We start from the raw sequence: 25,264 nt of genomic DNA, 5'->3' as shown, positions 1-25,264 counted from the left end.
GCTGAGAGTAGCCACCTTCCCTGTCACAGTTACATGCATTATATACATTTTTCGCCATTGGGTGGTACGTACGGGTCCTTTCAAACTTTTTCCTTGGGGCCTGCAATATATCTAGGTATGCCCCTGGACCTGCTCATTGTTGTGTGGTATAAAATTAACTGAACAGCATTATAATATTATATAATATGAACCGGGGCTCTGTAAGGAGGCACAATATGAACGGGTTGCACTATATATCATAATGTGAATTGGGGGTACTGTGCGGCATAATGTGTACTGCCAGCTCTGAAATGTGACATAGGGGAAACTTAAGCACTACTGCGATAAATAAAAGAAGCTAGGACACTACTACGGGGCATAACATTAATTAAGGCTCTACTATGGGTCAGACAATGAACTAGGGCACTATTATAGGGCATTCCAGCCACAGATACAGTACACCGGGCATTCAGGGGGTATTATAACTTGCCACTTTTGTCAGATTTTATCATCTAATGTCGATGTAAACATATCTTTGGTGGAATCTTAAATAAGGGTTTCTTTCCCCTACTTCACTTTGTATATTACAATTACATGAGAAATACATTTATTTTAACATTCAACCCTCCCCTTCCACCACTTAAAAAAATAATAATAAATAATGACAATCATAACTAGCTGAGGCGCCCAGCATCCTCTACGGACTAGGAGAAAAAGATTTACCGGTAGGTTTAAAATCTTATTTTCTCTTACGTCCTAGAGGATGCTGGGGACTCCGTAAGGACCATGGGGATTATACCAAAGCTCCAGACCGGGCGGGAGAGTGCAGATGACTCTGCAGCACCGATTGAGCAAACGCGAGGTCCTCATCAGCCAGGGTATCAAACTTGTAGAATTTTGCAAAAGTGTTTGAACCCGACCAAGTAGCAGCTCGGCAAAGCTGTAAAGCCGAGACGCCTCGGGCAGCCGCCCAAGAAGAGCCCACCTTCCTAGTGGAATGGGCCTTTACCGAACTTGGTAACGGCAATCCAGCCGTAGAATGAGCCTGCTAAATCGTGTTACAGATCCAGCGAGCAATAGTCTGCTTAGAAGCAGGAGCGCCAACCTTGTTGGCCGCATACAGGACAAACAGTGCCTCTGTTTTCCTAACCCGAGCCGTCCTGGCTACGTAAATTTTTAAGGCCCTGACTACATCAAGGGACTTGGAATCCTCCAAGTCTCCCGTAGCCACAGGCACCACAATAGGTTGGTTCATATGAAACGATGAAACCACCTTAGGCAAAACTTGAGGACGAGTCCTCAATTCTGCTCTATCAACATGTGAGACAAGGCCGCCAATTCGGACACCCGCCTTGCAGATGCCAAGGCCAACAACATGACAACCTTTCAAGTGAGAAATTTTAATTCAACCGTTTGAAGAGGTTCAAACCAGTGGGATTTTAGGAACCGTAACACCACGTTAAGGTCCCACGGTGCCACTGGGGGCACAAAAGGAGGCTGGATGTGCAGGACTCCCTTTACAAAAGTCTGGACTTCTGGGAGAGAAGCCAATTCCTTCTGAAAGAAAATAGATAGGGCCGAAATCTGTACCTTAATGGCCCATATCCACTCCTGTCTGTAGAAAGTGGAGAAAACGGCCCAGATGGAAATCTTCCGTAGGAGCATTCTTGGCTCCACACCAAGATACATACTTCCTCTAGATACGATGATAATGTTTCGCCGTCACCTCCTTCCTAGCCTTTATCAGAGTAGGGATGACTTCCTCCGGAATACCTTTCCCAGCTAGGATTCGGTGTTCAACCGCCATGCCGTCAAACGTAACCGCGGTAAGTCTTGGAACACGCAGGGCCCCTGCTGCAACAGGTCCTCCCTGAGAGGAAGAGGCCACGGATCTTCTGTGACCATCTCCTGAGGATCTGAATACCAGGCCCTTCGAGGCCAATCTGGAACAATTAGTATTGTCTGCACTCTTTTTCGTCTTATGATTCTCAATATTTTTGAGATGAGAGGAAGAGGAGGGAACACATAGACCGACTGAAACACCCATGGTGTCACCAGGGCGTCTACAGCTACTGCCTGAGGGTCCCTTGACCTGGCACAATACCTCCGAAGCTTCTTGTTGAGGCGTGACGCCATCATGTCTATTTGAGGAAGTCCCCAATGACTTGTTATCTCTGCAAAAACTTCTTGATGAAGTCCCCACTCTCCTGGATGGAGATCGTGCCTGCTGAGGAAGTCTGCTTCCTAGTTGTCCACTCCCGGAATGAAGACTGCTGACAGAGCGCTTACGTGATTTTCCGCCCAGCGAAGATTCCTGGTGGCTTCCGCCATTGCCACTCTGCTCCTTGTCCCGCCTTGGCGGTTTACATGAGCCACGGCTGTGACGTTGTCCGATTGAATCAGAACCGGTAGGTCGCGAAGAAGATTCTCCGCTTGTCGTAGGCCGTTGTATATGGCCCTCAATTCCAGCACGTTGATGTGTAGACAAGCCTCCTGGCTTGACCATAGTCCCTGAAAATTTCTTCCTTGTGTGACTGCTCCCCATCCTCGGAGGCTCGCGTCCGTGGTGACTAGAACCCAGTCTTGAATGCCGAACCTGCGACCCTCTAGAAGGTGAGCACTCTGCAGCCACCACAAGGAGAGACACCCTGGCCCTGGGGGACAGGCTTATTTTCTAATGTATTTGAAGATGGGACCCGGACCACTTGTCCATAAGGTCCCACTGAAATGTCCTCGCATGGAACCTGCCGAAGGGGATGGCCTCGTAGGCCGCCACCATTTTTCCCAGAACTCGAGTGCATTGATGAACTGACACTCTTTTTGGTTTTAGCAGGTCTCTGACCATGTTCTGGAGTTCCTGGGCTTTATCCATTGGGAGAAAAACCCTATTCTGTTCCGTGTCCTGAATCATGCCTAAGAATGATAGCCGAGTCGTTGGAATCAATTGTGACTTTGGTAGATTTAGAATCCAACCGTGCTGCTGCAGCACTCTCAGGGAGAGCGACACGCTTTTCAGCAATTGATCTCTCGATCTCGCTTTTATCAGGAGATCGTCGAATTACGGGATAATTGTGACTCCCTGCCTGCGCAGGAGCACCATCATTTCCGCCATTACCTTGGTGAAAATCCTCAGGGCCGTGGAAAGCCCAAACGGCAACGTCTGAAATTGGTAATGACAGTCCTGTACAGCGAATCTCAGGTACGCCTGATGAGGAGGATATATGGGGACGTGAAGATACGCCTCCTTTATGTCTAGTGACACCATAAAATCCCCCCTTCCAGGCTGGAGATCACTGCCCGAAGCGATTCCATCTTGAACTTGAACTTTTTCAAGTACAGGTTCAGGGATTTTAGATTCAGAATGGGTCTGACCGAGCCATCCGGCTTCGGGACCACAAACAGGGTCGAATAGTACCCTTTTCTCTGTTGGACTAGGGGAACCTTGATAATCACTTGCTGTTGATACAGCCTTTGAATTGCAGCTAAAACTATTTCCCTCTCTGGGGGAGAAGCTGGCAAAGCCGACTTGAAAAATCGGCGAGGAGGCACCTCTTCGAACTCCAGTTTGTAGCCTTGGGATACAATGTCCTTCGCCCAAGGATCCACGTCTGACAGAACCCAGACCTGGCTGAAGAGTCGAAGACGCGCCCCCACCGGTGCGGACTCCCTCAGTGGAGCCCCAGCGTCATGCGGTGGATTTAGAAGAAGCCGGGGAGGACTTTTGTTCCTGGGAACTAGCCGTAGCTGGCATTCTTTTCCCTCTACCCTTACCTCTGGCGAGGAAGGAAGAGCCCCAACCTCTTCTGGACTTATTATTTATTTATTATTATTTTATTTATTAGCAGTTTCTTATATAGCGCAGCATATTCCGTTGCGCTTTACAATTAGAACAACAATTATAGAACAAAACTGGGCAAAGACAGACAGACAGACAGACAGAGGTAGGAAGGCCCTGCTCGCAAGCTTACAATCTATAGGGAAATAGGCATTGATACACAAGGATAGATGCTACCTGTCACATAATGGTTCCCCAGGTTGCTAGGTTCTTATATGATATGATCATCCAGCAATGTTGGAAGACAAAATGTGAGTTTATGTGGACTGTACAGAGGGGATGTAACTTGATAGGGAAGCTGTGAAGGTTATGTGTGTGGGTCTGAAATTTGGTAGGCTTGTCTGAAGAGATGAGTTTTCAGAGAACGTTTAAAGGTTTGGAGACTAGAGGAGAGTCTTATTGTGCGTGGGAGTGCGTTCCACAGAGTGGGTGAAGCCCAGGTAAAGTCCTGTAATTTTGAGTGGGAACAGGTAATACATGTGGATGAGAGACGCAGATCTTGTGCGACCGAAAGGACTGCATCTGATATTGTGGTGTTTTCTTTTGCTGTGGGGGAACATAAGGCAAAAAAGAAGATTTACCCGCGGTAGCTATGGAAACCAGGTCCGCGAGACCCTCCCCAAACAAAACCTCACCCTTGTAAGGCAAAGTTTCCATATGTCTCTTTGAGTCGGCATCATCCGTCCATTGGCGGGTCCACAGGGCTCGCCTAGCAGAAATCGCCATGGCGTTGGCTCTTAAACCTAATAGCCCAACGTCTCTCTGAGCGTCTCTCATATATAAGGCTGCGTCTTTAATGTGACCCAAGGTCAATAAAATGCTATCCCTATCTAGGGTGTCAATGTCAGATGACAAGTTATCTGCCCATGCTGCTACGGCGCTACATACCCATGCCGACGCCACTGCCGGTCTGAGCAAGGCACCCGTATGTGTATAAATTGATTTTAAGGTAGTTTCTTGTCTGCGATCAGCAGGATCCTTGAGGGCTGCCGTCCCTGGAGATGGTAGCGCCACCTTTTTGGACAAGCGCGTCAAAGCCTTGTCTACCCTGGGCGAGGATTCCCACCATAACCTGTCCTGTGCGGGGAAAGGGTACGCCATAAGAATTCTCTTGGGAATCTGCAGTTTCTTGTCTGGAGTTTCCCAAGCCTTTTCAAATAAAGCGTTCAGCTCATGAGATGGGGGAAAGGTTACCTCAGGTTTCTTTTCCTTAAACATGCATACCCTCGTGTCAGGGACAGAGGGGTCATCTGTGATATGCAAAACATCTTTTATTGCAATAATCATATAATGAATACTTTTTGCCACCCTTGGGTGTAATCTCGCATCATCGTAGTTGACACTGGAGTCAGAATCCGTGTCGGTACCAGTGTCTGTTACGTGGGACAGGGGACGTTTCTGAGACCCTGAAGGGCCTTGTGACACAGTCAAAGCCATGGATTGACTCCCTGCTTTTTCCCTGGACTCTGCCTTGTCCAATCTCTTATGTAATAAAGACACATTTGCATTTCAAACATTCCACATATCCAACCAATCAGGTGTCGGCGTCGCAGACGGAGACACTACAATCATCTGCTCCACCTCCTCCTTAGATGAGCCTTTAGCTTCAGACATGCCGACACACACGTACCGACACCCACACACACTCAGGGATATATCTATATGGAGACAGTCCCCCAATAAGGCCCTTTGGAGAGACAGAGAGAGAGTATGCCAGCACACACCCAGTGCCACCGGACACTGGAATAAAATCCCAGTCAGTATAGCGCTTTTACATATATATATATATATATATATATATATATATAATATTACTCACTGTGCATTACTCACTGTGCCAAAATGTTTTCTGTGATATGCTGCCTCCGCAGTATATCTATATGTCAGCCAGTCCCTTGAGGTTTATTATTGCTGCCCAGGGCGTCCCCCCTGCGCCCTGCACCCTTACAGTGCCGTCAGTGTGTGTGAATGTGGGAGCAATGGCGCGCAGCGTTACCGCTGCACGGTACCTCAGTGAAGATCTGAAGTCTTCTGCCGCCTTTGAAGTCTTCTTTCTTCTTATACTCACCCGGCTTCTATCTTCCGGCTCTGTGAGGAGGACGGCGGCGCGGCTCCGGGACGAACAGCCAGGATGAGACCTGTGTTCCGACCCTCTGGAGCTAATGGTGTCCAGTAGCCTAAGAAGCAGAGCCTATCAATTAAGTAGGTCTGCTTCTCTCCCCTCAGTCCCACGATGCAGGGAGCCTGTTGCCAGCAGTGCTCCCTGAAAATAAAAAACCTAACAAAAGTCTTTTCAGAGAAACTCAGTAGAGCTCCCCTGTAATGCACCCAATCTCCTCTGGGCACAGGATCTAACTGAGGTCTGGAGGAGGGGCATAGAGGGAGGAGCCAGTGCACACCCATCTAAAGTCTTTAGAGTGCCCATGTCTCCTGCGGAGTCCGTCTATACCCCATGGTCCTTACGGAGTCCCCAGCATCCCCTAGGACGTAAGAGAAATATAGATAATAATAATAATAATAATAATAATCTTTAAGTAAAGAAGAAAAGTGAATGAAGACATTTGTAAATAATTTAGAGCATGTGAAAGTTTGTGTACTTATGATAATGACATAAGAAGTGACATTATTTACACCTGCGATGCCCGGACCGCGCCCCCTAAATGGCGGCCAACGCTGCCGGCCCGCCCAGCAACCGCCTGTCTGTCTGTCAATCAGGCAGAGGCGATCGCAGTGCTGAGACAGCCGTCGGCTGTCTGGCATGCGCCGGCGCACTGCTACGCCGGCGCATGCGCAGGTCAGACCTGATCGGATGCTGTGCAAAAACGCACAGCACCGATGAGGTCTGAATTAGGCCCCTCAGTTTCTTACAATACTTGATCATTTCAGAAATAATTTTTACAAATCTTAATTTTAGTTGGAGCTCAGGAGACATCTCATGTCCAGACCTGACTTTAAGCAACCTTCTAGAACCTGCTCTGATGCGCTGATAAATCCCAAGATCACCGCTTGCTACAGAACTTCTAAATGAGATATGGAAATGAAGCCAAGCAGACTGGACACAGATTTAATGGCTTCAATTATTCAGTGCTTTTGCCTTAACAATGCTTCAGTTATACAGACTCATTCTACGGAATACCTGCAAATGTTACCCAAAAGCTTCAGTCTCAATTTCTTTTTAAATTACATTATATGGGAATAATTTATTAACAGACAATGTGAAGCCCCAGGGTAGCGTTACCATTTTAAGCTTAGTTTAGCCCTAACCCTACACTAGCTCTAACCGCAGCCTAACCCTAGCCATTACATTACCCTAAGAGTAAGATGGTCTGCCAACATTGTCTGTGTCGACATTCAGACCATGCCAATATTCTGGTGTAGACATTCTGCCTGTCATTTAATGACTGCATGCCGACGCGTCATTCCATTTCTTTTCCTAAGTTCAGTGCATCAAACTGTAGGTTCTCCTCCGTATCTATATTGCGTCTTCTTTTCCTCTGAGGAGGTTTTAGAGTCAATCCAACTTTTTTCTACTTGTCTTAGTAACATTTATAACTTATTCTTACACTTACAAAAACTCTCACGTAAAGTTGAACGCCAGTGGCGTAAATCTCGTAGTTCAAGTGACTTTCTCACATATAAGACCACCTACCACTCTTATCGTAATGCTCTGGACACTGCCAAACAAACATATTTTCAATCTCTCATCTCTGCTCAAGCCTCTAATCCCAAGCGACTTTTTAATACATTTAAATCACTTCTTGTCCCACCCTCACCTAACCCACCAGCCACTGTCAGTGCGCAAGATCTTGCTTCCTATTTCAAGGACAAGATTGACAAGATCCGAAATGAAATGGTATGCTCTTCCACAGTAAGTGACCTGCTCAATTCCCTGCCTGAACCCTCTAACACCTTCTCTTCCTTTGATCCTACAAATGAAGATGAAGTATCTGCACTCTTTTCATCTACCTACTCTAATACCTCTCCCCTTGACTCTATACCCTCACAAATTAGTAAAGCTCTGTCTACTGTGCTCATCCCAACCTTAACGAAAATCTGTAATCTCTCCCTGTCTACTGGTATCTTTCCTTCTCTATACAAGCATGCAGTGATTACTCCGATTCTGAAAAAACAAAACTCTGACCCGAACTCTCTCTCTAACTACCGTCCCATCTCTCAGCTCCCATGCCCCTCCAAGCTACTGGAGAGACTTGCCTACACTCGCCTCACACACTTTCTTAACTCACACAGCCTACTGGACCCACTTCAGTCAGGAGTTCGTGCCCAACACTCCACAGAGACAGCACTGACTAAGGTAGTGAATGATTTGGCAACTGCTAAATCTAAAGGACATTACTCTCTACTTATTCTCCTTGATCTCTCTGCTGCTTTTGACACTGTTGACCACTCTCTTCTCATACAAACACTACAATCCCTAGGTATTCAGGACACAGCCCTTTCTTGGTTCTCATCCTACCTATCTAATCACTCCTTCAGTGTTCGTTTCTCTGATTCCACCTCTCCTTCGCTACCTCTCTCAGTTGGAGTACCGCAAGGCTCAGTCCTAGGTCCTCTGCTTTTCTCTATCTATACCACATCTCTTGGCAAACTAATCAACTCTTTCGGATTTCAGTACCATCTGTATGCGGATGATACTCAAATCTACCTATCCTCCCCTGATTTGTCACCATCTGTATTGGGCCGTGTCACTGAATGCCTTTCTGCCATTTTATCTTGGATGACATCTCGCCACCTCAAACTTAATATTTCCAAAACAGAATTAATTATATTTCCACCGGCCAATAGTAGTTTCCAACCTGATATCTCTATCACTGTTGAGAACTCTGCAATGACCCCTACCCCACAAGCTCGCTGCCTAGGTGTCATTCTTGACTCTGAACTGTCCTTTGTTACCCACATTCAATCTGTCTCAAGATCATGTTACATACATCTAAGAAACATATCCAAAATACGCCCTTATCTTACACAAGACACAGCAAAAACTCTAATCCATGCTCTCATTATCTCCCGCATTGATTATTGTAATAGTATCCTGACCGGTCTTCCCAAACATAGGCTCTCACCACTACAATCCATTTTGAATGCAGCTGCGAGGCTAATCTTCCTTGCCAGACGTTCATCGTCTGCAGATCCGCTCTGTCAGTCCCTCCATTGGTTACCGGTATTCTACCGTATTAAATATAAAATACTTTTACTCACATACAAGGCTATTAACCAAACTGCACCAACATACATCTCTTCACTCATCTCAAAATATCTCCCTACCCAACCTCTCCGCTCTGCACAAGATCTACGTCTCTCATCCACACGCATTACTTGTTCACACTCAAAATTACAGGACTTTATCCGGGCTTCACCCACTCTGTGGAATGCCCTCCCACGCACAGTAAGACTCGCCTCTAGTCTCCAAACCTTTAAATGTTCCCTGAAAACTCACCTCTTCAGACAAGCCTACCAAATTCCAGACCCACCCACATAACCTGCAGTGCTTCCTTATCTAATTACATCCTCTCTGTACAGTATACATAACATCACATATCTTGTCATTCTTTAGTCTCACACCCTCCTGATACTAGGATAACTTTGTGGGGTATCATCATACAACCCATTAAGAACCTAGCAATCTGGTGGACCATTATGCAATAGGTTGCATCTATCCTTGTGTATCTATGCCTATTTCCCTATAGAGTGTAAGCTTGCGAGCAGGGCCTTCCTACCTCTATGTCTGTCTGTTTCACCCAGTTTGTTCTATTACTGTTGTTCTAATTGTAAAGCGCAACGGAATATGCTGCGCTATATAAGAAACTGTTAATAAATAAATAAATAAATAAATATTCTGAGTGACTCAAAGTATAAAGTACTACGTCCGATCTGTCTCTGGAGGAACACCAGGAATCCACAGGAGCTTCTGCAAGATCTGTCTCAGGTGACAAAGAACCCAATACTGGTTATTTAATGTTAACTTATCTGTGTCATTTTTCTCCTATTTATTATCAGGCTAAGTGGCATTCTTTTACAGTATTGTGTTTTTTTGTTCTGGATTGAGTTTAAATGTAAAATTGATAATAGCAGCCCATGCGCTAGTCCTTCCTAGGCGTAAGGTAAATAGGGGTACACAGTGGCGTCACTACGGGGGCTGCGGGCTGAGGGGTGACACCAAAATGTCGGCTCCTCCTCAGTGGAGTCCGGAGCCGGCATTGCAGACAGTCAATTTCCAGGGGCAGCCCAACATCCCTTTGATCCCAAGGGTGGTGAAAATGGTGGTCGGGCCTCAAGGCCATAACCCCTTCCTGTGAGACCACACCCCTTCCAGCGAAACCATGCCCCTTTTTAGCGGCATGTCACCCGCACCAGGTGTCACCATGCATAGTGACACCCCTGGGTGTACACTTGCCTGTCCTCACGCTCACTAACCTCCAAAGATACGAGCAACGTCTAATCCAAATATTTTTATTACAGGTCGAGTATCCCATATCCGGAATGCTCGGGACCAGGAGCATTCCGGATATGGGATTTTTCCGGATAATGGAATACTTGGTCTGGAGAGGGGTCCAGCAGTCGTCACGGCTGGTCCGGCTGTCAGTGCGGGGGTCTGGGAGGTGCAACGGGGGTCTGCAGTGAGGTCAGCGGGGGTTCGGCGGTCATTGCAGAGGTCAGCGGGGGTTGGCATGCACTATGGGGCGAGGGACTACCTGAAAAGCCAGACATTGGTCACAGTAGTAGTGACGTCATGACGATGCAGGACGTCATGACGTCACTACAGCTCTGGGACATTCCAGTTTTCGGAATATTACGGATAACGGGTCTTCGGATAACGGAGACCCGACCTGTATTATTACATTTTATTTATATGGCGCCACAAGTGGTCTGCAGCGCCGTACAAAGGCAAACAGTAAAACAGAACTGGGTAAAACAGAACATTACAGCAGCCAAAACATAAACAGGACACAAGTAACAATTAGCAGCACAGATCTCAACACACAACACAGCTGGTGAGCCGCTAAGGCGGAGAGACGTCATCAATAGCCATGTCGACGCTAGTAATTTAAGAGCCGACGGAGGGGATGAGCGGCTATAAGCGGGCGGAATAGCCAAACGGCACATCAACAATTCCAGCTCAACAGGGGGGAGGTGTATCAAACCTTGGAGAGAGATAAAGTACCAACCAACCTTGGAGAGAGATAAAGTACCAACCAATCAGCTTTTTTCAAACTCAACCTGTATAGGGAGAGAAGCTAATTGGTCAGCTCTTTATCTCTCTCCAAGGTTTGATGCATCTCCCCCAATGTATTCTTGTCAAGCTACAACAGTGCTCTTTCACACCTATTATTTCATATGCTATAGTCTCCATATCATCCTCATTGTCACAATGACAGCCGCTGCGCTCGCCTGGATCCATGTGTAATGCGTATAGCGGCCATACCCCCCTGAGGTACCATAACACGCTGCCAATACTCCTCCCTGGCACTGAGCCCCTGACAATAGCTGGCACGCCTCTGCGTGTGCCCTGACAGTCTCTCCCCGCTAGTAAGCTCACTGCCGCCCTGACCACTGAATACTCATGAAGCATTTACTCGATAATGTGACTGTCTGTATTTTCTGCTCAATGGTGGTCATTCCGAGTTGTTCGCTCGGTAATTTTCTTCGCATCGCAGCGATTTTCCGCTAATTGCGCATGCGCAATGTTCGCACTGCGACTGCGCCAAGTAAATTTGCTATGCAGTTAGGAATTTTACTCACGGCATTACGAGGTTTTTTCTTCGTTCTAGTGATCGTAGTGTGATTGACAGGAAGTGGGTGTTTCTGGGCGGAAACTGGACGTTTTATGGGTGTGTGTGAAAAAACGCTGGCGTTTCTGGGAAAAATGTGGGAGTGTCTGAAGAAACGGGGGAGTGTCTGGGCGAACGCTGGGTGTGTTTGTGACGTCAAACCAGGAACGAAACTGACTGAACTGATCGCAGTTGCTCAGAAACTGCTAAGAAATTTCTATTCGCAATTCTGCTAATCTTTAGTTCGCAATTTTACTATGCTAAGATTCACTCCCAGTAGGCGGCGGCTTAGCGTGTGCAAAGCTGCTAAAAGCAGCTTGCGAGCGAACAACTCGGAATGAGGGCCAATGAGCGATAATCCGTATTAATTGCAGGCATTATAGAGATATAAATTCTGATATGACCAGCGAGATAATAGCTGGAATATGAAGTATTATCTATGGTAATTAGTATGATGCAGATGAGCGGTAATTCAGCTGTCAGTTAATATAAAATGTGACCTCTGATCTCATGCACGGCTGTATCTACATCTGTGATTCCCAGAGCCACTTACCTTTCTTCCTGCTAAATGCCCGGTTCATGGTGCTTATTAGAAAACTTCAGGCTGGAATTCTTCTTTCTAAAAGTGAATTAAAATGACATTTTTATGTGATAGGTATCAACAACTCACAAGGATACAATGTATTTCCCTTGGACACGAATGTCGGTCATACTCTCCCAGTTCTTTTTATATTATGCATAATAGCATATGCCAACTTGTTATCTGTTCCAGTGTTTGCCCCCTGAATCCTGGTCTCAGGATCTTCACCCTCTGTCCTACGGTAATTTATGCATAAATCACCGACTGTGTCGGCAGAGTGGGAAGTTAGGTGGAGGTACAGCCTGTAGTCTATAACAGAGATCCTCAAATTGAGAGCCTTATTCAGGTTTGTTAGCAAACCAAAAGAGCAAGCAACTGGGCAAAACCATGTGCACTGCAGGTGGGGCAGATGTAACATGTGCAGAGAGAGTTAGATTTGGGTGGGGTGTGTTCAATCTGCAATCTAAATTGCAGTGTAAAAATAAAGCAGCCAGTATTTACCCTGCATAGAAACAATATAACCCACCCAAATCTAACTCTCTCTGCACATGTTATATCTGCCCCACCTGCAGTGCACATGGTTTTGCCCATTAGCTAACAAATTTGCTGCTGCGATCAGATCTGAATTACCCACCCCCACATCCTCAAGACATATAAACAGTTCAGGTTTTAAGGATATCCATGACTCAGGTCCTAATTAAGTCACCTGTGCTGAAGCTTGGATATCCTTAAAACCTGGATTGTTAGAGTGTTTTAAAGAAGAAGTTTGATAAGCACTGATCTATAATAACCACCACATTGTGGGGTCTGTATTGCACATAAACTACCAGAGATTGGTCTTAATGTACATTAACCGTCACAACAGATTAGTATCTGAACGGCATAGTAGCTATTAGACAGGATGCCGGCAGTCATGTGACCGACGCAGGAATCCCGCCATCATTCAGAATCCCGGTTCCGGAACACTGACCGCCAACATTCCGAAGGTAAGTATCGGGCTCACTGTTAGGGCAGAATTTCACCAGTAGAGACGTTTGGAAAATGCTGCTGCCAGTACGACAAGCGAGGGGTCACTTCCTTGTCTAAACCCACCTACTGCATAAAAAGGGTTAATCAAACTGAATGCGTTATACGGGGGCGCGGGTGTATAAGAAGGGAATCATTTATCTGAATGCCAACACATTTACTGAATGAAAACACATCATCGCACATCCCTTCATCAAAACTCGTCTATTCCATAGCTGAAAAAATAAAGGGGGAGGCGCTCTGTTTGTTTTTAGGGGGGATTATAACTCCCCTCTTTGCATGATTGGGTAGGACGTAGTTACATGGTCCTATGCTTTCCTCTGCCCCAGTTTCCTTCCTACCATCAGTTTGTAACAAGTTACACCCTCTATTAATCACCCTTATATCTTCATGCCCCTGTTATATTCATGTGACATCCATTGTTAGGGGTAGACTGTAAGCTCTACGGAGGCAGTGACAGCGCAGTGTCATTTGTTATGTACAGGAAAATAATATGTAACGGTTTAATATATTTTTTCCTCCAGCGATGGAATGGTGAAAGATATCCTGAATAATACATTTATACTGCAGGCAGGAGTTCCAGCATTGAGGCTGCTCTGTCCTTGAGCACATACAGTGCTATGTGGAAATCTCTCCTACTGTACACACTAACAAGACGTCTCCTTCATACAGTAAGTGATAGAAATATACTGTACTGTAAGTAGTTTTCCATAAAAATCTCTCGCACATACTCGGAGGCTACAGAGTGCGATTTTAGGAACGTATGAGAAGAAGAAGAAGACAGAAAAAGAAGACGACGACGAAGAAGAAGACAAAGAAGAAGACGAAGACGATAGATACTGTTGTCAGCAACCCAGCCGTATAGATGCTGGTGGTCAGGTGACCGATGCTGGAATCCCAACACCAGAACCCCAACTGCCAGCACCCCGAAGGTAAGTATTGGGATTATGGGTTAGGCTAAGGGACTGGGGGGAGGGGGGAAAGGTGTTAGGGTTAGGCACCCAGGCGGTTAAGGTTAGGGTAGGGATGGCCATCTACCATCGATGATTAAAATCATTGATTGTCTATAGCCGATGTTGAATACTTTTACCATCAATGGGGGAGAACTAGATGGTTTCCCGCCATCGATGGTTCAGTGGTACTGAATATTTATTTTCTCAAAGTGTCGGGGCACGGAGCTTAGCCCCACCTCCTGACAACCGCTGAGCCACACCCCTGTGCTCTAATTGGCCTGTATTTCATTGCACAGTAATGCAGGGATAACCATCGATGGGTAAAACCATCAATGAATCCCTTCCAGATGGTTTTACACCATCGAGGTTATCCATCAATTGTACCATCAATGGTGGCCATCGATGGATAACCCACCAAAGGCCATCCCTTGGTTAGGGTAGGGGGCAGGGGAGGAATTCATTAAATACCACATCCCCTGTCGGCATTTCAACAATCAGGATGTCGTAGTCGGTCATGTGACCACTGACATCCTGACTGCCGGAATTTTCTATGACATCCCTAAATGTAATATGTGGGCACTGCCATCAAAGTTTGGGCAAAGCGTCACTGACTGATAGTGGCTTACATAAAGGAGAGAGATATTATGTAATGATTCTCCATCCTTACCGATGCCAGAGGTGACAGCGGATCTCTGCCTTTCCCAAACACTCCAGTGTTCTAGTCCCCAGCGGCCGCTTAGTACAAGTGCAGATGCAATGAGTGACACAACAGCATAGGGCAGGAAGGAAAGCTTGTTCCTCCTGCGGTATACCTAGTACTAATCACTGCAAACCCATAGGCTGCAAGCAGAAATCAGCAAGACCTATCCCGCGGCTAAGCCATTCCAGCATCTTCAGACGTTGTAGTCATGCTTAGTGCATCTTTAGATGCAACCATTGGTCATACAATCGAAAGTTATTCCAGCCATATACTGACATGAGCGATTGTGCGTCTGAGCTCGCAACCACTTCAGGAGCACGCCTGATACAGTCGGATAACACGCCCGTAAGACTATAAATGTACATGCATAAAGTATAGCCACCTCCCAGTCACCACCCAGGAATGTCCAATACATTTACAAGACATTTCTGAGACCGTGCATCTCATTGGTTAATGCTACGCTATGCGCACGGACTCTGCAGAATCTCAACAGCATCTGATATGGGCAGTGTATCCGACTCAGAATCATGAGATTCAAATTGGTTATTTTTGGGTGCTCTAAGTAATGGGCAACCAACGTGGCTATTCAATTGCTGCTCCGATCGGGATTGTCTGCCGCACACTAAAGCACCGAGTTTAGCCACGGAAAGTGGTAAACCCATCTAACGTGCTGTTTAAGGCATTTAAACTACTGTTTAGGCATCAAAAGCGTGGCACTTTTTGCCAATGGGTGCCCACAGCATTTTCGCCCATTGGCAACATCAATTGAATAGCATGACGGGAAATGTGGTCATGCTAAAATAATTGAATCACCCCCTTAGTGTCTGTTCTCTTCCTGATTTCTTGAAATTCCGATCTATACTCCTGGATCACTTGATTTAATCCTGCTTGGATTGTAGCATTAATATCCTGAAATAATTTAGTAAACAGACTCTTCTTCTTCTGTTTCTGTTGTTGGTCCAGGACTTTGAACTCCTCTAAGACTTTGAAGAGCTTGAGCGCACTGAGATGCCTGCTTGTCTCCTTAAGGAAACTTGCTATGTCCAAGACATTCTGACTTTTGCATTTACACGCCATAATACTGAAATGAAAGCCCCATCACAAATAATTAGAGAACCAGGTCTGTTAGAGGCTGGAAGCCAATCAATATCTTTGAAGTCAGGGAGACAAAAAGCAATTAATTGTTTCAAAGTGTTTCATGGAAAAATGTGCCAGTTGCTGGCAGATCAACATTCGCGACTCAATCCCCCGGGAAAGGGAGAACAATTGTTTCTTGGCATGAAGGGCACAACTGTATTAGCTCATTGTTGTGTTTTATCTGGATTATATTTGGAATAAATTGGATCCTATAATACAGTAGTTCTTTTCTAGTGCATAGAAGTTGTAAGAAAAATGATCACACACCTACAGTAGCTAAGAGGAACATGGTGGAATCTAATACTCTCGAGTTGGACATAAATGTCTCTCCTTGCAAGAGGACATGACCTTGTTAAAATATAAGAATATTGTGCTAATCTGCTCATTAATAATAGAGAAGAAGCAAATTCTTAATAGGTCAAACGTAAACAAGGGCCCTAAATATTAGAACTTGAGGCAGGGCGTGGAGGGCATTTGAGATTGACATGCCTTTTGGGGATCTTGCACCTTTACAAAGGTGTTCTTGAATCTCTTGAAAGCCTTGTTATTGAATTATGGGCTCCACTTTGTAGGTGTCCAAGACTTATCCTTAAAAACCATTGCTGGAACGCACTTCCCTTGCAGCATATTGTAGCAGGGGGGAAGGTCTCAGATTGCAGGACTCTCCAAAAAGATCTAGTAGCCCCAATTGGTTTCCCCCACCCATCTACGCAAGTTAGCCCCATCTCAACTTGGCTATAATGTTTAATGATCTATTTGTATTTTCAGTTCTGATTCATTTTGAAGAGGCCCTCATTGCTTTTAGAGAGGCAGTGCTGCGCCAAAGCGGGCATACCTGGGGCTGGCTGTGTCCTGCACACCTGTTGCAAGTGAGAGCAATCACTTAATCAGCTCAAATAATAAGAATTTACTCACCGGTAATTCTATTTCTCGTAGTCCGTAGTGGATGCTGGGAACTCCGTAAGGACCATGGGAATAGACGGGCTCCGCAGGAGACTGGGCACTCTTAAAAGAAAGATTAGGTACTATATCTGGTGTGCACTGGCTCCTCCCTCTATGCCCCTCCTCCAGACCTCAGTTAGGGAAACTGTGCCCGGAAGATCTGACATTACCAGGAAAGGATTTGGAATCCAGGGTAAGACTCATACCAGCCACACCAATCACACTGTACTACTCGTGATAACCATACCCAGTTAACAGTATGAACAACAACTGAGCCTCAGTAACAGATGGCTCATAACAATAACCCTTTAGTTAAGCAATAACTATATACATGTATTGCAGAGAGTCCGCACTTGGGACGGGCGCCCAGCATCCACTACGGACTACGAGAAATAGAATTACCGGTGAGTAAATTCTTATTTTCTCTGACGTCCTAGTGGATGCTGGGAACTCCGTAAGGACCATGGGGATTATACCAAAGCTCCCAAACGGGCGGGAGAGTGCGGATGACTCTGCAGCACCGAATGAGCAAAGGCAAGGTCCTCCTCAGCCAGGGTATCAAACTTGTAGAACTTAGCAAATGTGTTTGAACCCGACCAAGTAGCAGCTCGGCAAAGCTGTAAAGCCGAGACCCCTCGGGCAGCCGCCCAAGAAGAGCCCACCTTCCTTGTGGAATGGGCTTTTACTGATTTAGGATGCGGCAATCCTGCCGCAGAATGAGCTTGCTGAATCGTGCTTCAGATCCAGCGCGCAATAGTTTACTTTGAAGCAGGAGCACCCAGCTTGTTGGGCGCATGCAGGATAAACAGCGAGTCAGTTTTCCTGACTCCAGCCGTCCTGGCTATATATATTTTCATAGCCCTGACTACATCTAGTAACTTGGAGTCCTCCAAGTCCCTAGTAGCCGCAGGCACCACAATAGGTTGGTTCAAATGAAACGCTGATAACACCTTAGGGAGAAATTGGGGACGAGTCCTCAATTCTGCCCTGTCCATATGGAAGATCAGATAAGGGCTTTTACACGACAAAGCCGCCAATTCTGACACACGCCTAGCCGAAACTAAGGCCAATAGCATGACCACTTTCCACGTGAGATATTTTAGCTCCACGGTCTTAAGTGGCTCAAACCAGTGGGATTTCAGGAAATCCAACACAACCTTAAGATCCCAAGGTGCCACTGGAGGCACAAAAGGGGGCTGAATATGCAGCACTACCCTAACAAACGTCTGAACTTCAGGCAGTGAAGCCAGTTCTTTTTGAAAGAAAATAGATAGGGCCGAAATCTGGACCTTTATGGATCCTAATTTTAGGCCCATAGTCACTCCCGACTGTAGGAAGTGCAGGAATCGACCCAGCTGGATTTCTTCCGTAGGGGCCTTCCTGGCCTCACACCAAGCAACATATTTTCGCCACATACGGTGATAATGTTGTGCTGTCACGTCTTTCCTAGCCTTTATCAGCGTAGGAATCACTTCATCTGGAATGCTTTTTTCCGTTAGGATCCGGCGTTCAACCGCCATGCCGTCAAACGCAGCTGCGGTAAGTCTTGGAACAGACAGGGCCCCTGTTGTAACAGGTCCTGTCTGAGAGGCAGAGGCCATGGGTCCTCTGAGATCATTTCTTGTAGTTCTGGGTACCAAGTTCTTCTTGGCCAATCCGGAACAATGAGTATAGTTCTTACTCCTCTCTTTCTTACAATCCTCAGTACCTTGGGTATGAGAGGAAGAGGAGGGAACACATAAACCGACTGGTACATCCACGGTGTCACTAGTGCGTCCACAGCTATCGCCTGAGGGTCCCTTGACCTGGCGCAATATTTTTTTAGCTTTTTGTTGAGACGGGACGCCATCATGTCTACCTGTGGCCGTTCCCAATGATTTACAATCAGCGTGAAGACTTCTGGATGAAGTCCCGACTCTCCCGGGTGGAGGTCGTGCCTGCTGAGGAAGTCTGCTTCCCAGTTGTCCACTCCCGGAATGAACACTGCTGACAGAGCTAGCACGTGATTCTCCGCCCATCGGAGAATCCTTGTGGCTTCTGCCATCGCCATCCTGCTTCTTGTGCCGCCCTGTTGGTTTACATGGGCGACCGCCGTGATGTTGTCTGACTGAATCAGCACCGGTTGGTTTTGAAGCAGGGGTTCTGCTTGACTCAGGGCGTTGTAAATGGCCCTTAGTTCCAGAATATTTATGTGAAGGGAAGTCTCCTGACTTGACCACAGTCCTTGGAAGTTCCTTCCCTGAGTGACTGCCCCCCAACCTCGGAGGCTTGCATCCGTGGTCACCAGGACCCAGTCCTGTATGCCGAATCTGCGGCCCTCGAGAAGATGAGCCTTCTGCAGCCACCACAGCAGAGACACCCTGGCCCTCGGGAACAGGGTGATCAGCCGATGCATCTGAAGATGCGATCCGGACCACTTGTCTAACAGATCCCACTGAAAGATCCTTGCATGGAACCTGCCGAAGGGAATTGCTTCGTAAGAAGCTACCATCTTTCCCAGGACTCGCGTGCAGTGATGCACCGACACCTGTTTTGGTTTCAGGAGGTCCCTGACCAGAGATGACAATTCCTGGGCCTTCTCCACCGGGAGAAACACCTTCTTCTGTTCTGTGTCCAGAATCATGCCCAAGAACAGCAGACGCGTCGCAGGAATCAGCAGCGACTTTGGGATATTCAGAATCCAGCCGTGCTGTTGCAGCACTTCCCGAGATAGTGCTACGTTGACTAACAACTGCTCCTTGGACCTCGCCTTTATAAGGAGATCGTCCAAGTACGGGATAATTATAACTCCCTTCTTCCGAAGGAGTATCATCATTTCGGCCATTACCTTGGTAAATACCCTTGGTGCCGTGGACAGACCAAACGGCAACGTCTGGAATTGGTAATGACAGTCCTGTACCACAAACCTGAGGTACTCCTGGTGAGGTGAGTAAATGGGGACATGCAGATAAGCATCCTTGATGTCCAGTGATACCATGTAATCCCCCTCGTCCAGGCTTGCAATAACCGCCCTGAGCGATTCCATTTTGAACTTGAACTTCCTTACATAAGTGTTCAAGGATTTCAAATTTAGAATGGGTCTCACCGAACCGTCTGGTTTCGCTACCACAAACATTGTGGAATAGTAACCCCGTCCCTGTTGAAGGAGGGGAACCTTGATTATCACCTGCTGAAGGTACAGCTTGTGAATAGCCGCCAGTACTACTTTCCTTTCCCTGGGAGCCGCTGGCAAGGCTGATTTGAGGTAACGGCGAGGGGGAGTCGCCTCGAACTCCAGCATGTATCCCTGAGATACCACTTGTAGAACCCAGAGATCCACCTGTGAGCAAACCCACTGGTCGCTGAAGTTCCGGAGACGCGCCCCCACCGCCCCTGGCTCCACCTGTGGAGCCCCAGCGTCATGCGGTGGACTTAGTGGAAGCAGGGGAGGATTTTTGTTCCTGGGAACTGGCTGTCTGGTGCAGCTTTTTCCCTCTACCCATGCCTCTGGGCAGAAAGGATGCGCCTCTGACACGCTTGCCTTTCTGAGGCCGAAAGGACTGTACTTGATAATACGGTGCTTTCTTAGGTTGCGAGGAAACCTGAGGTAAAAAAGTCGACTTCCCAGCTGTTGCTGTGGATACGAGGTCCGAGAGACCGTCCCCAAACAATTCCTCACCCTTATAAGGCAAAACCTCCATGTGCCTTTTAGAATCAGCATCATCTGTCCACTGCCGAGTCCATAATACTCTCCTGGCAGAAATGGACATTGCATTAATTCTAGATGCCAGCCGGCAAATGTCCCTCTGTGCATCCCTCATATACAAGACAACGTCCTTTATATGCTCTATGGTTAGCAAAATAGCATCCCTGTCGAGGGTATCAATGTTGTCCGACAGGGTATCAGACCATGCTGCTGCAGCACTACACATCCATGCTGAAGCAATAGCTGGTCTCAGTATAGTACCTGAGTGTGTATATACAGACTTCAGGATAGCCTCCTGCTTTCTATCTGCAGGCTCCTTTAGGGCGGCCGTATCCTGAGACGGCAGTGCCACCCTTTTAGATAATCGTGTTAGCGCCTTGTCCACCCTAGGGGATGTCTCCCAGCGTAACCTATCCGTTGGCGGGAAAGGGTACGCCATCAGTAACCTCCTAGAAATCACTAGTTTCTTATCAGGGGAACAACATGCTTCTTCACACAATTCATTTAATTCATCAGATGGGGGAAAAGTCACTGGCTGCTTTTTCTCCCCAAACATAATACCCTTTTTCGTGGTAACCGGGTTAATGTCAGAAAAGTGCAACACATTTTTCATTGCCGTAATCATGCATCGGATGGCCCTTGTGGACTGTACATTTGTCTCATCCTCGTCTACACTGGAGTCAGACTCCGTGTCGACATCTGTGTCTGCCATCTGAGCTAGCGGGTGTTTTTGAGCCCCTGATGGCCTCTGAGACGCCTGGGCAGGCGCGGGCTGAGATGCCGGCTGTCCCAAGGCTGTTACGTCATCAAACCTTTTATGTAAAGAGTTGACACTGTCGGTTAATACCTTCCACATAACCATCCACTCCGGTGCCGGCCCCGTAGGGGGCGACATCACATTTATCGGCTCCTGCTCCGCCTCCACGTAGCCCTCCACATCAAACATGTCGACACAGCCGTACCGACACACCGCACACACACAGGGAATGCTCTGACTGAGGACAGGACCCCACAAAGTCCTTTGGGGAGACAGAGAGAGAGTATGCAAGCACACACCACAGCGCTATATAACACAGGGATTATCACTATACTGAGTGATTTTTCCCAATAGCTGCTTATTAAAACCAATTTGTGCCTAAATTTATGTGCCCCCCCCCTCTCTTTTTTACCCTTGTTGTACTGGATACTGCAGGGGAGAGCCTGGGGAGCGTCCTTCCAGCGGAACTGTGAAGAGAAAATGGCGCTGGCTGTGCTGAGGAAGATAGCCCCGCCCCTTCAGCGGCGGGCTTCTCCCGCTTTTTATAATGTTAATGGCGGGGGGTTTTGCACATATACAGTGTTATACACTGTATTATGTGCTATTTGTGCCAAAAGGTAAACTAATTGCTGCCCAGGGCGCCCCCACCCAGCGACCTGCACCCAACAGTGACCGGAGTGTGTGGTGTGCTATGGGAGCAATGGCGCACAGCTGCAGTGCTGTGCGCTACCTTAATGAAGACAGGAGTCTTCAGCCGCCGTTTTTCATCTTTATCTTCCGTCTTCTGGCTCTGCAAGGGGGACGGCGGCGCGGCTCCGGGAACGGACGATCGAGGTCGGGCCCTGTGTTCGATCCCTCTGGAGCTAATGGTGTCCAGTAGCCTTAGAAGCACAAGCTAGCTGCAAGCAGATAGGTTCGCTTCTCTCCCCTCAGTCCCTCGTAGCAGTGAGTCTGTTGCCAGCAGATCTCACTGAAAATAAAAAACCTAACAAATACTTTCTTTTCTAGTGAGCTCAGGAGAGCCCACTAAGTGCATCCAGCTCTGGCCGGGCACAGATTCTAACTGAGGTCTGGAGGAGGGGCATAGAGGGAGGAGCCAGTGCACACCAGATATAGTACCTAATCTTTCTTTTAAGAGTGCCCAGTCTCCTGCGGAGCCCGTCTATTCCCATGGTCCTTACGGAGTTCCCAGCATCCACTAGGACGTCAGAGAATTTTTTTTAAATATACATAGAATTGTGTATTAATTGATGTATGGTAGATATTGTTGTAAAACAAATAATTCAAAAATAATTGTACAGTAGTGTCCCAATGTCATAATATGCCCCACAGTAGTGCCACTAAGTCATATGTGCCACATTATAGAGTATGCCAACAACTAAGAGTATACCCCACAGGCCGTAATATGCCACACTGTAATGTATGCCAAGAACTCATAATATGCAAGGACCCCCGTGGAAGTTTGACACTTGGGATGTCTCAGCAGAATGGGTCCCGCAACACTGAGACAGATAGCGACCCCCTTTTCCACTCATCAGCTGCAATCAGTGGGAGAAGTAATAAGGACCCCAGGTGTGTCAGTGACTTCCGGGAGTGCAACTTGACCACTGCGGTACTACAGAGGACGGATCCGTCAAAAATCCCCGGTGGTTGTCGATTGGTGGGGTGAGGGTTCGGCCAAGTACCACTCCTAAAATAGCAGCAGCGGGTACCATCAATGAGACCAAAAAAGGGTGAATTAAGGTGAACTGTGTGCAGGAGAGGCGGACCCCAGTGACAGGCCCCCTAAGCCTCCAGGCCCCATAGCAATATCACCCAATCCGGTTATTCCCCTTCCTCCACTTGTTCTACAGCAGCACTGTGCTGCACCTGAAAGGCATAATGAACACAGCCAGGATTGGACGGTTGATAGGTCATGACCTGATATCAGATGACGTACCGTTACTGTAAGTCATATGAGAGATTTTTTTTTTATTGGTTTCTGTGTTTTCCATTGTGTTATTTCATTTTTAATAATTGGATTATCATTGTTTATAAATGTGGTTGGAAAATGAACATTATTGTCTCTGTGTGCGTCCAGTTACTGACAAACTAACTGCCCACACCCACTCCCGAACTGGCCACTAATACTGTTGTTTAACATGTGGAATACTTTTTTTGAAGACTATTATTGTCTTTTAGTATGTATATTGGTGTCTTGGCAGCCGCACTGCTTCTGTGATGTTTTGATCTGATAGTTTATTGCCGTGTGTAGTAGGCCGAGCCCGGGTGAAGGGCACAGTTCTCTGCCACGGTTGGTGCAGTGTGTAATTACATATGTCAGCAGGTGAATGTGAATCATGACAGGATAATATTTCACCCGCTGACACCTGGCAGACTGACGGCGTCCGTACGTACTGTCAGCTCCAAGTGCTACAGTGATGGACCTGAGGAGCCTGTGGAATCCTGCTGGAGCCAATTACTCATAGGGTCACCACAGCTGGACACTTAGCTTATTATGTCATATGTTATCAGTATTGGCTTCCCAGCTCCGCATCATAGACTTTGATGCCTCATTTGTAGAGGCTACAATGGTGGGTTATTTATAACAACAAAAGGAGCCTTACTCTAGTGATCTGGTTTGTCAGCTCCAAAAAAAAAAATGTTCTTTACTGGTGACTGAACTCCCACTCTAGACCGGACTCATACACTCTGTTATAACTGTATTATATTTATATACGTAGCGTATTAATAGTTTGGTGAAAGTTGGAATCACCCCTGCGGAAACCAGCACCGTGACATGGCGATGTTTGAGTCCTGTGCCAGCCCCTCCCCCGGAACATGTGACATCAGAATGTCATGTTCGACGGGCTGCAAAGTGCGATTCCAGGCATCCTACAAGCCGAATGCAGGTGCTGTGGGGCAGCAAGAAGCCCCGAGCCCTGGGCAGCAGCACCACTGGCACATTCCTAGGAACAGCTCTGGCTATAACACTCTACGTGTGCCTGCTAGAATATTTATTAGTGTATACATTGCACGTGCACATTTGACAACATCATACAAGCCGTAAAACAAAACAAAAACTTTCTTTAATAAAAAATGTAAAACCTACAAAGGCGTGCGTGCTAGCATTCAGGGACCAGTACACCTGGAGTGGAACTGCTGCTAAATAAATATATTCCTCATTACTCCACAAATAGGGCCACCCAGCAGGGTTGGACTGGCCCACTGCTATATCATAGAGATACCTCATAGGCCTTGATGATCGAGAATTGCTCCACCTCTACTATGGGAGTGAGACTATACTGTGCACTGCAGATCAGTGAAGTGCACTGTGTGTTGTGATGCGCTTGGATGCAATGTCCATTTTATGGTAAGATCCCTAGGGTGCACTGTGTATTGCATGGTGATCCCTGGGATGCACAGTGTATTGCATGATGATCCCTGGGATGCACAGTGTATTGCATGGTGATCCCTGGGATGCACTGTGTATTGCATGGTGATCACCGGGATGCACAGTGTATTGCATGGTGATCCCTGGGATGCACAGTGTATTGCATGATGATCCCTGGGATGCACTGTATTGCATGGTGATCCCTGGGATGCACAGTGTATTGCATGGTGATCCCTGGGATGCACAGTGTATTGCATGGTGATTCCTGGGATGCACTGTGTATTGCATAGTGATTCCTGAAAAGCACCGTGCTGCTGGCTACTTACCAAGTAACTTGTGCAGCCTGGACGGCTTGATGACGCGGCTGGTGCTGCATCGTGTCCTGGTGGCGCTGTCCCTTGCTATGCAGAGAATCACAGCTTAGTACAGCGGTGGTGGGGTCACAATGATGTGAGCACCATGCCTCCTGCACTTGGCTGTGCCATGCCTTTACCAGCTCCCTCCTGACGC

General features: G+C 47.1%; 1 protein-coding gene across 7 annotated transcripts in view; it reads right to left on the bottom strand.

The window, feature by feature from the left end:
* Positions 1-25,264, bottom strand: part of GULP1 (GULP PTB domain containing engulfment adaptor 1) — a 498,186-nt gene that overhangs the window by 247,018 nt on the left and 225,904 nt on the right. For all 7 annotated transcript variants that reach the window (XM_063932726.1, XM_063932725.1, XM_063932723.1 and 4 more), the window contains one exon: positions 12,155-12,220. In XM_063932726.1, coding sequence (XP_063788796.1) covers positions 12,155-12,182 — 28 coding nt within the window. In that variant the 5' untranslated portion in view covers positions 12,183-12,220. The remainder of the gene's footprint in view (positions 1-12,154; positions 12,221-25,264) is intronic.

Source organism: Pseudophryne corroboree, chromosome 7 (assembly GCF_028390025.1).
Source record: "Pseudophryne corroboree isolate aPseCor3 chromosome 7, aPseCor3.hap2, whole genome shotgun sequence".
Lineage (NCBI taxonomy): Eukaryota > Metazoa > Chordata > Amphibia > Anura > Myobatrachidae > Pseudophryne > Pseudophryne corroboree.
This window is presented reverse-complemented; position numbering and strand designations above follow the sequence as displayed.